Here is a 14,437-nt window from a genome sequence, read left to right as displayed (position 1 = left end):
TCTCCCCAACCGGATGTTCTGCCCTATTTTTCTTTTGCCTCGTTTAATATCTTCTTCCTAAGCACTGACGGATTTTGCTGTAGCGGGTTAAGCCACAGACTGAGGTCTGTTTGAGAACCCAAGAGTTGCCTCGGTCTGTATGGAATCACCTTTTGTGGTATCAATCCATCTTTTCTCTGAAGGGGAAGGTATTCCATTCCATTACTTCCTGTTTTTACTCTCCATCCAAGACTTCCCTCACTGTTTCACTCCATTCATCTTCTCCGTGGATTCAATTAACTTACAGTGAGCCCGACTCTGTCGGCAGCTGCAGGGTTGATTGCAAAAAGACAAACTGTATAACAGGGCAAGTAGAAATGAACACGGGCAAATGAGCTAGACCCAGATAGAAGTAAAGAACTGAACTCAAGGGTGGCTCAGAAGCCGCCAGTCACAGTGACTGACAGGAAAAGGCCTTGCAGAGGAACATATACAGTACCTTTGCAGGGTATTTAATTTGGGTTTGCATGTCTTCTTTTTCTTATCTGTGTAGTCATCAAGAAGAACATTAATGAGAAGCCATCCTCCTGATGAGAGTGGAGATGTCTGGCTCTTCAACATTAAGCTCAGACACTACTTTTGACAGCCCAAGGCCTGCACTGAACTGCCGTGTATCATCGCCTAAGAAATCTAACATCTTTCTTAGTGAACCTCAGTGTCAAATTCTGCATAAAGTGTGTTTTATCTAACATCTCTTCTGTGCCACAAAAAGGTCTGTCAGCTCACTTGAAAAGGCTCAAATTACCTCTCCCCTTGGGAAAAAAAATGTTTCAAGGTAGCAACAGTTTAAAAATGGGCAAAAACATCCTAACCTTTGACATGGCTTTAAGATTTTATACAGCAGGGAAGAGTCATCTGATTGTCTGTTTTTAAAAAATTCACACTAACTTGAAAGAGAGTCCATTTCCATTCCCACATGTTAGCAAGTTGAATTTAAATTAGCATTTTTCTAAAAATGTAATGCAGTCAGCAGTTCCCACAGCGAGCGTCATTTCCTATGTCCCGTTATCCCGTTGCATAAATTGAAAACCGTTTTGACAATCTGTGTTTCTTTACTTAAACTCCCTCAATCTTCAGCTGATGTGCAGTGATGTGCCACGCTATTGTGAAATCTGCAAAAATACAGTTTAGGCCTGGGAGCCTTCAGTTCTTTGGAAACCTGGACTCCATCGTCGGCACCATTTGCCATGATGAATGATCATCGCCGCTACCAATTTTAACCGAAAACAACAACATACACTTTGTTCCTGCTTTTTTGTACCCGTCACTTTAACGAATCTCCTCTGGGGTAGCTGACAAACTCCAGCTTTGCTTTGCAGAACAATATTTTTCTTTAATCAATTTTTCTTGTCTCAAGTAGTTTTGGGGGGTTTTGCCAGAAAGAAATTGCAGGTTAACACTTGTATAAATTCATATCCTCCTTTATGTCACCTGGGGTAGAAGATGAAAAAGGGATCTGGGACTATTGAAAGAACATTAATCTGTCACCTTTTTTTTAACAACTGCATCTTATTGGCTCGTGATTGTTTGTTGTCCTCATTGAACTCAATTTTATCTTTTCCTGTATCTTTTCTTTCTTTCTTTCTTTCTTTTGTGTCAAAGCTGCCTACTGCAGCCCTCCAAACAGCCCAGTAAATGGCACAGTGCACAGTCTGACAGGCACAAAACTCGGCAGCACCCTGCGTTTCAGCTGTGACCAGGGCTTTCGTCTTATTGGCCAAAGCAGTGCCACCTGTACGCGGACTGCACAGGTGATCTACCAGTGGAACGCACCGGTCCCGCTTTGCCAAGGTGAGCGGTCGGCAGCAGCAACTGATGAGTAAATAACAAATATGTTTAATAAAATCAGTAAAGGGGTCAGATAGTTTTGATTGGCCTCGATATTTTGCTCATAAAACTATTTTCACCATTATCCTTCTGATTCAGCATCTACTCTCGCACTGTTTCTCAAAAGTAATGAATTGCTCAAGTTTTAGCACACTTTAGCTAATTGGGATTCAAGAAGACATTGTGATAGCATGATTTGATAAAAACGTTTCTCTGAATCTCTGAGATTAGAGTTTGATGATGTCACCTGCAGCCCTAAGACGGTTTTAGAGGATGCACACTTCATTGTTGCTTTAGAAGATCTTCAGTTCAATTGCTTTATGTGTTAATCTGCTGGGTTTTAGCCTGTTGTTTGCTTGTCACTTTTTGAAAACGTCCAGCAGTTTAATCGATCTCTGAAACTCCCCATATTTAACAAAAACTACACAGATGTTTGATTGAATTGCTTGTTGAAAGAAAATAAATAAATAAAACAAAACAAATAAAACCACAGAGTTGTAATATATGTCTATTTTAAAAATTACTAAGTAGCATTTTAGATTTCACAAGGCTATTGTGTCACATTCATCGAGTTCCAATATCAGTGAAATGTGTTTGTGTGCGTGTTCAGATTTTCGCCTTTATTCTATAACAAAAGCATGAAATCTAAAAGCTCTATTTCCACATTCTACTTTCCACCAGCCCTGCTAACAAAATCAGCTGAAGCATAAACTCAGAGCCGCCAGTGCCAGCCATTCAGTGTCTGGTCAAGTCTGCACCAGGTGTAATCTCCACATGAATTGCATGTGTTCTCTCTACACTAGACTGTTTATATTGTGCAGATGGTGGCCCAAGCTAATGTTTACTGCACATCGGTGAAGGCTTTCACAGTGTGTTTGTACAGGAAGCCAGTTGTTAGCTAAGCACCCTGCATACAAAGATGGTTTGTGCATTTTAGTTTTTGATATCTTACCTACCTGCTGCATTTCCCCCCCTTTATTTCTTTCCCAGTCATGTCCTGTGGGATGCCAGTTCCTCCTGTTAATGGCAGCATTGCTGGCCAGGACTTCTCTCTAGGAGCCAGAGTCACCTATCAATGTAACCCTGGATTTCGGCTCTCGGGGCCCATCACCACCTCAGTGATCTGTCAGGAGTCTGGGAGGTGGAGCCCCATAGAGGCCCCACCTAGATGTATTCGTGAGTATAGTAGTGGTTTGCAGTCACAAGTAGAAAAAAAACCAAATCATTACAAAAAACCCACCACCAACAAGAAAAAAAGAATTAATCTGAATGAATTATGGTTTGATCTTTGATCTTCCAGCTGTCACCTGCCCCGACATTGGTCACTCTGCAGTGGAACATGGGAGATGGAGGCTAATCTATGGGACTCAAAACCAATATGATGCTATCATGATGCTCACTTGCGACCCAGGATATTATTACAGAGGTCAAAGGGTAATTCGCTGCCAAGCCAACAGCACATGGAACTATCCAAATCCTCGCCCAGTTTGCGAGAGTGAGTGTAAACAGTTTTCTTACTTTAAAGACTTTTAACATCTTGCTCATCTGACCCAAACAAAAAGAATGGAGCCAAACAGAACTGTTTTCTAATCAATGGGAATCTATACCCATTTGTGTTTTTCCCCCCATTTCAGTCATCTCCTGCGGGGACCTCGGGACTCCACCGAACGGACACAAGATTGGAACCCTTACTGTGTATGGAGCTACAGCTATTTTCTCATGCAACACGGGCTATACCTTGGTGGGCTCTCGGGTGCGAGAGTGTATGTCCAACGGGCTTTGGAGTGGAACACAGGTCCAGTGCCTGGGTGAGAGCTTAAACACCCTAAAATGTTTTACTACTTTCCATGTGTCCTGCACTTTGCTTCAAGCATTATTAGCAACACTTACGTGGGACTTTTTCTTTTTTTTCTCTTGCTCATCCTCAGCGGGCCATTGTGGTACTCCAGAGCCAATAGTGAATGGCCAGATCATTGGGGAGAATTATAACTATCGAGGCAGCGTTGTGTACCAGTGTAACCCAGGATTTCGGCTCATTGGAGTGTCAGTGCGAGTCTGTGAACAGGATCACCACTGGTCAGGACATACTCCTGTTTGTGTTCGTAAGTGCCACAGCAAACACCTATTATTTGTAAAGCTGTGTGTGTTGTAAGCTAGTGCGTGTCTGACTTTCTCTCTCTGCTTAAAGTGCCGTAGTGATTTTTAGTAAATGGACACACATGTCGTCTTGTTCTGATCATAACTCACTAACTGACTGCCAGTTCATAGTGATTATACTTGGGCCTGCTGGCACTAATCACCAGTTATTTTATTGCTGCAAGCATTTTTACTTAGAAGCTTCTATATATGTTTTGCACTTTTACTTACAAAGACAAAATTATTATTCCAAAAGAATGCATGGTATTTGTCTTTTAATACAAATAATTTTGTAAGAAGATTACTTTACAAGATGCCAGCGGTTAAATAATAATAATAATAATAATAATACATTTTATTTAAATAGCGCCTTTCAAAGCACCCAAGGACACTGTACAACAGATAAAAACTGGAAATATACACAATGATAAGAATAGAAGATAAAAATTAAAACATACAGAAATTTAAGAATAGGCAATTTTAAACAAATGAGTTTTAAGGGTGGACTTAAAAAGAGAGAATGAGCTAATATTTCTGAGGTCCGGGGGTAGGGAATTCCAAAGTCGAGGGGCAGAGCAACTAAAGGCCCTCCCTCCCATTGTGATCAGACGAGCAGAGGGAACAGAGAGAGAAAGAGAAGATGAAGATCTGAGGCAGCGGGATGGGAGCTTCATCTGTAATAAGTCAGAGAGGTACGGTGGAGAGAGAGAGTGAATAGCCTTGAATGTATACAGAATTATTTTAAAATGGATGCAAAATTTGACCGGGAGCCAGTGAAGTTGCTTCAGGATTGGGGAGATGTGGTGGGTAGAAGAAGTCCTAGTAATAATACGGGCAGCGGAGTTCTGGACACGTTGGAGCTTGTTGATAGATTTTTGTGTGAGGCCAAATAATAATGAGTTGCAGTAGTCAATTCTCGAGATAACAAGATTATGGATGAGAATGACAGTGGCGTAAGGTGTGAGGAAGGGGCGGAGGCGATTAATGTTACGGAGTTGGAAATATGCTGCACGTGTAATATTATTGATATGCGAGTTAAAGGATAATGTGCTATCGAGAATGACACCCAAGCTTTTCACAGAAGGAGAGATAGGGACCAGCGAGTTATTGATGGTGAGAGAGAAATTGTTAATTCTGGATAGCAGTCGTTTGGTGCCAACCAGAAGAAGTTCCGATTTATTGCTGTTGAGTTTAAGAAAGTTGGAGGAGAACCAAGAATTGAGTTCAGCTAGACAGAGGATAAGGGAGGGTGGAGGAAGAGTAGAGTCAGGTTTGGTAGAGAGATAGAGCTGGGTGTCATCGGCGTAGCAGTGGAACTGAATATTATATTTACGAAAAATATATCCGAGTGGAAGAAGGTAGATGATGAAGAGAAGGGGCCCGAGGACAGATCCCTGGGGCACGCCAGTGGATAAAGGAGAAAGTTGAGAAGTGAAGGATTTTAATTGAATGAACTGAGTGCGATCAGATAGATATGATTTAAACCAGGCTAGTGGAGTGTGAGAGAGACCAATAGAAGCTAATCTGCTAAGGAGAATGGGATGAGAGATGGTGTCAAAAGCTGCACTCAGATCAAGAAGAATAAGGATGGAGAGGAGACCAGAATCAGCTGCTATAAGAAGGTCGTTTGTTATTTTTATAAGAGCAGTTTCAGTGCTATGTAAAGGACGAAAGCCGGACTGGAACTGTTCGTAGAGGTTATTATCAGTTAGGTGAAGATGGACTTGTGAAGCAACTATTTTTTCAAGGATTTTTGAGAGAAATGGTAGATTGGAGATAGGACGAAAGTTATTAAAGTTGTTGGGATCTAGACCAGTTTTTTTCAGGATTGGGGTAATAGCAGCAACTTTGAAGGAAGCAGGAACAGTTCCAGTGGTGAGTGAAGAGTGAATAATAGCAGATATGAGGGGAAGGAGAGGGAGTAAGCAGGCTTTAACGAGGACAGTGGGGATAGGATTGAGCTGGCAGGTAGAAGGCTTTGATTTATGGATGAGATCAGCAATATCAGCTAAGGATGGAAGTTGAAAAACAGAGAGGAAGTGAGAAGGGGGGGAGTTAGGACAGAGAAGCTACATTGAGCATTAGGGTCCAGGTCTAAGTGTATTTTATGAATTTTATCCTCTATAAGAAAATTGGCCTTACTATTCATAAGGATATGTTTAATAACCACGTTCTGTTTTACCAGGAATGTATTAGTCAAACCAAATCTGCTTACTACTCTGCTATTGTCTGCTCAAGTAAGAACTCTACCAAGACCCTTTTCTCACTATTCAATTCTTTTAACAGGCCACCTGATTCTCTCCCTGCTCATCTCTATTCATCTAACTTCTGTGATGCTCTAATGCTATTCTTTATGGCGTTCAAGCTGTCGGCCTTTAGCTTTCAGTAGCCGGAGTTCAGGGGTGTACCAGGGTGCAGAGCGAGAAAAAAGTACAGTTCTGGTTTTTTGTGGAGCCAGGGAATTTAAAATACTACTAAGGCTATGATTATAAAAAAGTACCAGGTCCTCTTGAATAGCTAAATTGTTAGAAGACAAGCAGCTAGAAAAAGCAGAGGAAAAAGCAGACATGTCACTGGTGTAGAGCCTGTGGCTTTAGTATCTTTTGTTTTGTTTTGTAATACAGGCCTTACTAAGGTGGTGGTGTTAAGCCCATTCATTCACTCAACTGCTCAGAAAGTGTGTAGACATGACTTTCTTTCTCCCTTGACTCTCTCAGCCATCACCTGTGGCCACCCTGGCAACCCTACCTTTGGTATGACCCAAGGAACCCAGTTTAACCTAAACGATGTCGTGCGTTTCATCTGCAATACTGGATACGTTCTACAAGGGGCTGTAAAATCGACTTGCCAGGCCAACGGGCAGTGGAGCAACATCCTACCCAGGTGTAAAAGTGAGTGCCAAATCAATGCTCAGTACCTTATTGCTGAAATTCCAAGAATACATGTGAAGATAAAAAATATATATGTGCGGGATGTCATCTTTTACCAGATCCTGTGACCAGTGTGATGTTCATTATTTCATTAAAAGCAAAGGAAACAAAGTTGGTTAACTAGCCGTGTGTAGACAAACTAGTGTGACAGTTTATCCACGACAACTCCATCATTTCAAAATATATGTATCCATTTTTAATATAAAAAGAAATGATGACCTCACAGCCCATTGTTCGCTAGTGATCCTAGTTTCAGTCACTGTGCTAATGTACTGTTTATAAGGTTGTAGAAACCTGCAGTCAGCTGAGACTGAAGAAGTTCCAGCTGAAAAGTTTCTCCCACTGAAAACGCAATGACCAGATGCGTTGTGGAAAGTTGTGGAAAGAGACGACAGTTAAAAATACATAAATGCAAAAAAAAAACCCCATAGCTTTTGATTCCAAAATAAAAATCTAATGCAAATTCCAGATTTTTAATAATATGAATACAATAATAATAATGACAGTGCATTAGGAGCAGTTGTTGACTTGAAGCTTTATCAGAAAGGAAAGTTTAAGCCTAACCTTAAAAGCAGTGTTTGTCATGAATTCAAACTGGGAGCTGGTTCCACAGAAGAGGGGCTCTAAGCTGAAGGCTCTGCTTCCCTTTCTATTTTTAAATACCCTGGGAACCACAAGTAAGCCTGCACTCTGAGAGCAAAGTGCTCTGTTGGGGTGATACAGCACTATGAGGTCTTTAAGATAAGATGGGACCTGATTATTCAAGACCTTGTATGTGAGGAGCAGGATTTTAAATTCAATACTAGATTAATAAGAAGCCAATGAAGAGAAGCTAATGTGGGAGGAATATGCGCCCTCTTTGTCATCCCTGTCAGTACTCTTGTTGCACCAGTCTGGATCAGATGGATCAAAGGCTGAGATAATAATGAGTTACAATAGTCCAGCATTAGGCACAAGTCTTGTTGAGGTATTCAAAACCACGCTAGCGTTGGTACCTGATGCAAAAAGTGAGTTTGTATCTACACCCTTGCTTATGGAGGTGCAGGTATTTTTTACTCTCCCCCAATCACAATGAGAGCGCAGGCGAAGCACAGCAGCATCTGGGGAGAGGAAGAGTTTAACTGACACGTATTAGAGGAAAATGAAATGAAACTCAAAGAGAAGACCCGATCATTTAATTACCGCAGTTTCAACCATATGGTCCGTGGAGGTTCTGGGTAATATTTACATATCGTATTATTTCCTCTTAGCCTAGCTGCCTCTGTTACACCCTTAGGCTCACCTGTCTGTCAGAGAGACAAAGTCAGTTAATAACCATGCAGAGAGAGCCAAGAAACAATCGCAGAATCCTTGAGCTTGTATGAAAGGCAGCCGCCTTTGGAGTCCTGGCTTTAGCTCTGAATAAGAAGTACCCTGCTTTGCTTTGAATGAGCGAGGCAAGGACTTTTAATTTGACAGTGTTTTCGTGACAAGCGGCGCATCTCAGGCACTCGTGTCTGTCTCTAAGTCCGTACTAACTGAGGCTGTGTGACAGGCGCAGAAACGGGCCGCTCGCAAGGTCGGGCCCTAAATGTGACAAGACAGTGACAGAACCGGAGACTGATGGACTCATGAGTTTGTTTTAAATGAGGAGAAAAAGAATGTGGCCTCTTTTTTTTCCCGACACTTCTGATGGGATGGGGAGGTTACAAGTCTCACAGGAATGCTTCTTTGGTTAATAAAAAAGGGGAGAAGCACATTTGGCTGCTGCATGCATAAGCAGGCGAGATTTTCTCCCAGACATACGCTTTAAATCTCTTCGCTCTAGCAGTGACATCATATTAGCATTGGCCTTGTTTCGATGCAGATGCTGACTCTGAGGGGGCTTTTTTTTATGTGAATGCTGTGTTGGTGGAGGATGCGTGCGTTCGACGGCCATTATCCCCACTGTTGATGTGGAGACATAAGTAGCTTAGAGGTCTCGTTGTCAATCAGATTTATCACCGTAATTATAGCAATCGAGGCGTATTTAGTGAAGTGTGCTCTCCTGTCTGGCATGTACTTCCTCCCTGAGTGGAAAACTGTGCAGTAATAACACCTCAGTTCTAACTAAACCTTTAGCTTTTCTCTTAGATGAAAACATAGAGAGAAATAGACGCAGAAGGCAGAAAAAAGGGGTAAGGGCGGGAGTCAGTCAGACAAAGCTAATGATTTCCATGGTCTAGATTTTAACTATAAGAGTTCGTAGGTGCCATCAATAATGCAGGGAACACGAGAGCACCGTCAGTGCAGCCAGTCTTCTGCCCCTCTTTAATCACCAATTTTAGTTGCAGCTATACTTGCCTTTCTTGGAAGACTCGTGCGTGTTTGTCTTTCGGTGATAAAAGCGAAGAGACGCAGGATAGAAAAAAAGACCCTTTGACATACCACTTACAGGGCTGTTACTTGACAGAAGGCCAAGAGGAGGAGAGGGTAACCAGGGTCCCCGCTTCTGAGTTGAACAGAGATGAATTACCTCATCCCTTCTTCCCCTCTCCCATTTTAGTCGTCTTTTCCTTTCATCCTTTTACTTCCCCTCTCTCCACACACAAGAATTTACCAGGAGGTCAGTCATTTTAGATGAGTGTTGGATCGCTTTGGAGTGTCTCTGTGTGTGTCTGTGTGTGTGTGTTGCCTGAGTACATTTTTTCAAAAACTGAATTCCGAGCTTGGAAAGCCTCGCGCTGAAGCAGCTCCACTGCTTCAAATGCGCTTTGTAGTGTTATTATGCGGTAAGTTGTAAATGATGGCACCACAGGTCAGCGCTCCGATGGAAGGAATACATTATAATAGGTATTTGGGGGATGATTTAGCTGTGCTGGCCAGCTTGGGAGCAGGAGAATGAGCAAGCTTTTAGGCATATTAGCATACAATAGGTTCATTTTGGCTGTAGCTAAGGCATACTCATGGGGGCGAGACTGGCAAGGCCAACTGGGGCATAATGGCTGCGTGGGCACTCCCAGACAGCGTTGTAGAGGCCATTAGAACTTTGGCTCCGTAGTACACATTTAGTGGCGGTTAACGGTATAGACTAGAAAGCAGCTGCTCCCCAATGTGTGCTGACTTTGTCGAGGTAATATCAGATTTCAGTTTGCTTGCTTTGGTAACATTCTTCAGCTCACATTCTGTTACGACTTTTAGTATATTCGCCACTATCAGGGCCTATTTCTCACTAACTTTGTACAGCACAGCCCTCCACCCTCTCCCGTGCTGTCCCTCACTCATCCCTCATTCTCCCCTTCCCTAACTCTCTCCATCTGGTGTTAAACTGACATGGTGCCTCTTCTCCTGTGAGCTTTCCATCCATCACCATCTCTGCACCACGACGGCCGGCAGAAGACTGCCTCTAATGAAGCAAATGTTTATTTCCGGAGTCTGCCTCCTACTTCATTTGGATTGGGGTGGATAGATGGAGGGGCGGAAGGAGTCGATGGGGAAAGTAATGGACAGAGTTGGCATGAAGAAAAATAAACCAAAAAAACTATGCTTCTAAAACTGAGTCTCTATGTGGGAGACAGTCATATCAATATCAGGACATGTGGTCTATTACCAGTATGAGAGTCTTCTTTCATCTTTCTTGCTATTAACTGTAAAAAGGAAAATGTAAATGCTTATTGCTTAATGTGTTGTTTTTTGCAGTCTCGCTAACTCCCTCGCTCCCCTCTGTGTTCCTTTCTTTCAGTTGTTAACTGCACAGAGCCAGGACATGTGGAGAACAGCATTAGGCAGGTACTGTCCAGCGGGCCGCATCGCTACAGCTTCCAAACCACTGTGTCATATCGCTGTAGTCCAGGCTACTACCTGCTGGGCACCAGCTCGATCTCCTGTCAGGGAGATGGCACCTGGGACCGCTCCCTACCCAAATGCCTGTGTGAGTAATCTCTGGGTTGTTGTAGGTGATGAGGCATATTGTTTTGTTTATTTGTTTGCATTATACACTGAATAAGATCACTTAGATCACATCCAGCTGATCAGAGCAGACTCATAAATTAGTACAAATAACACATTTTAAGGAAATCAGTGTATTTATATCGGCTGATATTTCAGATACCGGTAGTGAAAATCCGATATTGGTTGAACTCTTCCTGAACAGTTATACAGGGAGTGCAGAATTATTGGGCAAATGAGTCAAAGGAGCTTGCAAAGAAAAGCGTCTGGACTTCTTTAAGTTGCTTGAAAACGTTTCACCTCTCATCCGAGAAGCTTCTTCAGTTCTAAGGTCAAATGGTGGAGAGTCCCAGATATAAACCTAGTGGGAGTGACCCCCCACAGAGGGACAAAAGGACCCCCTGATGATCCTCTAATCGCCTGAGCCAAGGTGTGAAACTGTGCAAAGAGGCACAGAAAAGAAGACCAGACACCAGTGAGGGAGGATAAGAAGGACAGACGCAACAACATTGTCATCCCCTATGTAGCCGGTGTATCAGAGAAACTCGGGAGAGTTTTCTCCAAGCACGACATCCCGGTGCATTTCAGACCCAGCAACACGCTCAGACAAAAACTGGTTCACCCAAAAGACAAAACGCCAAAACACAAACTTAACAATGTGGTGTATGCTGTACAGTGCAGCGAGGAATGCTCAGACCTCTACATTGGAGAGACCAAACAGCCACTTCACAAGCGCATGACACAACACAGAAGAGCCACCTCCACAGGACAAGACTCAGCAGTCCATCTGCATCTTAAGGATAAAGGACACTCTTTCGAGGATGCCAATGTTCACATTTTGGGCAGAGAGGACAGATGGTTTGAAAGAGGAGTGAAAGAAGCCATCTATGTCCACTGTGAGCGACCATCTTTGAACAGAGGCGGGGGTTTACGACACCAACTCTCTGCCATCTATAATCCAGTTTTGAGATCCCTTCCCAGATGCCTTAACGCCCACTCACATCCTGGGCCATCTGACCTCAGGAATTCGCATGATAAGGTGGGGCCAGGTTTCACAATGAACACACCCGAAACTCTGGCTGATTGGGACCCACGCCCAGTTTCACACCTTGGCTCAGGCGATTAGAGGATCATCAGGGGGTCCTTTTGTCCCTCTGTGGGGGGTCACTCCCACTAGGTTTATATCTGGGACTCTCCACCATTTGACCTTAGAACTGAAGAAGCTTCTCGGATGAGAGGTGAAACGTCTTCAAGCAACTTAAAGAAGTCCAGACGCTTTTCTTTGCAAGCTCCTTTGACTACGATGACCTGGATGACTGAGAACCTTCACAAACATTAGGCAAATGAGTATTTTGTCCACATCATCCTCTTCATGCATGTTGTCTTACTCCAAGCTGTATAGGCTCGAAAGCCTACTACCAATTAAGCATATTAGGTGATGTGCATCTCTGTAATGAGAAGGGGTGTGGTCTAATGACATCAACACCCTATATCAGGTGTGCATAATTATTAGGCAATGTCCTTTCCTTTGGCAAAATGGGTCAAAAGAAGGACTTGACAGGCTCAGAAAAGTCAAAAACAGTGAGATATCTTGCAGAGGGATGCAGCAGTCTCAAAATTGCAAACAGGGTCGCAAGAAGCGTGTGGAAAAACCAAGGCGCAAAATAACTGCCCATTAACTGAGAAAAGTCAAGCGTGCAGCTGCCAAGATGCCACTTGCCACCAGTTTGGCCATATTTCAGAGCTGCAACATCACTGGAGTGCCCAAAAGCACAAGGTGTGCAATACTCAGAGACATGGCCAAGGTAAGAAAGGCTGGAAAAACGACCACCACTGAACAAGACACACAAGCTGAAACGTCAAGACTGGGCCAAGAAATATCTCAAGACTGGTTTTTCTAAGGTTTTATGGACTGATGAAATGAGAGTGAGTCTTGATGGGCCAGATGGATGGGCCCGTGGCTGGATTGGTAAAGGGCAGAGAGCTCCAGTCTGAGTCAGACGCCAGCAAGGTGGAGGTGGAGTACTGGTTTGGGCTGGTATCATCAAAGATGAGCTTGTGGGGCCTTTCCGGGTTGAGGATGGAGTCAAGCTCAACTCCCAGTCCTACTGCCAGTTTCTGGAAGACACCTTCTTCAAGCAGTGGTACAGGAAGAAGTCTGCATCCTTCAAGAAAAACATGATTTTCATGCAGGACAATGCTCCATCACACGCGTCCAAGTACTCCACAGTGTGGCTGGCAAGAAAGGGTATAAAAGAAGAAAAACTAATGACATGGCCACCTTGTTCACCTGATCTGAACCCCATTGAGAACCTGTGGTCCATCATCAAATGTGAGATTTACAAGGAGGGAAAACAGTACACCTCTCTGAACAGTGTCTGGGAGGCTGTGGTTGCTGCTGCACACAATGTTGATGGTGAACAGATCAAAACACTGACAGAATCCATGGATGGCAGGCTTTTGAGTGTCCTTGCAAAGAAAGGTGGCTATATTGGTCGCTGATTTGTTTTTGTTTTGTTTTTGAATGTCAGAAATGTATATTTGTGAATGTGGAGATGTTATATTGGTTTCACTGGTAAAAATAAATAATTGAAATGGGTATATATTTGTTTTTTGTTAAGTTGCCTAATAATTATGCACAGTAATAGTCACCTGCACACACAGATATCCCCCTAAAATAGCTAAAACTAAAAACAAACTAAAAACTACTTCCAAAAACATTCAGCTTTGATATTAAGTTTTTTGGGTTCATTGAGAACATGGTTGTTGTTCAATAATAAAATTATTCCTCAAAAATACAACTTGCCTAATAATTCTGCACTCCCTGTATAGACGTATATGAGACAAAAACCTTATTTTTAAGACTTCATTTATGATCTTTGTAAACACTTTCCTGATGAACTGATCTCCTCAATGAGTAGTTTCAAATCTTACTTATTAAAATACAATATTTTTGTTTGTCTTATTTTTTTTGTTGTTGTAATAGACATTTACAGAGGGTATACTTTAAGGCACCTGGGCTTGCTACCATCAGATTAGGCAGCGTTCTTGGTTCCTCTGTCAGACTGACTCGTTGTTCCTGGTGTCTGGTTTAAATAAACAAAAACATGGTAATAGGCAAAACACTCAATTTCAATCTTCAAAACAGGAGCCCAAAAAACTAAGGGGTGATGTTACACCAGCTCTTTTAGCTATTCTTACAGATAATTATTTTTTACAACTTTACAGCAGAGGAAAGATACCCACACTGTTAGTAAATATAAAGTATTGTATTCATTTTAAATCAACATATTCAACATGTGATGCCTAAAACGTTTCTTTGCTCTGTTCGGACAGTGGTGCTGTGTGACCGCCCCAGCGTGCCTCCTTACACCCAGCTTTCAGGTGACCGTCGAACAGTGGGCTCCGTCATTCGCTACAGTTGCATCGGTCAGCGTAGCATCATTGGCAATACAACAAGAATGTGCCAGCTGGATGGGCAGTGGAGCGGCTCGCCACCACATTGCTCTGGTATGGAAAAATACACCCAGAATGAGAGTTCGAAACGCTTAACCTGACAATATTTTCTGAAGGAGATCCATAAGAAAAGACTCTAACCA

The 14,437-nt window shown here is 42.8% G+C and overlaps 1 protein-coding gene across 3 annotated transcripts in view; it reads left to right on the top strand.

Annotated features, from left to right (window-relative positions):
* csmd2 (CUB and Sushi multiple domains 2) overlaps positions 1 to 14,437 on the top strand; it is a 288,003-nt gene that overhangs the window by 246,952 nt on the left and 26,614 nt on the right. For 2 of the 3 annotated variants that reach the window (XM_085261294.1, XM_085261293.1), the window contains 7 exons: positions 1,642 to 1,830; positions 2,857 to 3,042; positions 3,167 to 3,361; positions 3,501 to 3,968; positions 6,720 to 6,893; positions 10,633 to 10,821; positions 14,175 to 14,348. In XM_085261294.1, coding sequence (XP_085117420.1) covers positions 1,642 to 1,830; positions 2,857 to 3,042; positions 3,167 to 3,361; positions 3,501 to 3,968; positions 6,720 to 6,893; positions 10,633 to 10,821; positions 14,175 to 14,348 — 1,575 coding nt within the window. The remainder of the gene's footprint in view (positions 1 to 1,641; positions 1,831 to 2,856; positions 3,043 to 3,166; positions 3,362 to 3,500; positions 3,969 to 6,719; positions 6,894 to 10,632; positions 10,822 to 14,174; positions 14,349 to 14,437) is intronic. The other variant, XM_085261295.1, reaches the window with a different exon arrangement.

Source organism: Mchenga conophoros, linkage group LG22 (genome assembly GCF_057382185.1).
Source record: "Mchenga conophoros isolate Kocher_MC1m ecotype Shallow Benthic linkage group LG22, M_conophoros_male_GT1.1, whole genome shotgun sequence".
Taxonomy (NCBI): Eukaryota; Metazoa; Chordata; class Actinopteri; order Cichliformes; family Cichlidae; genus Mchenga; species Mchenga conophoros.
The sequence above is the reverse complement of the archived record's forward strand: the minus strand, read 5'-3'. Positions and strand labels throughout refer to the sequence as shown.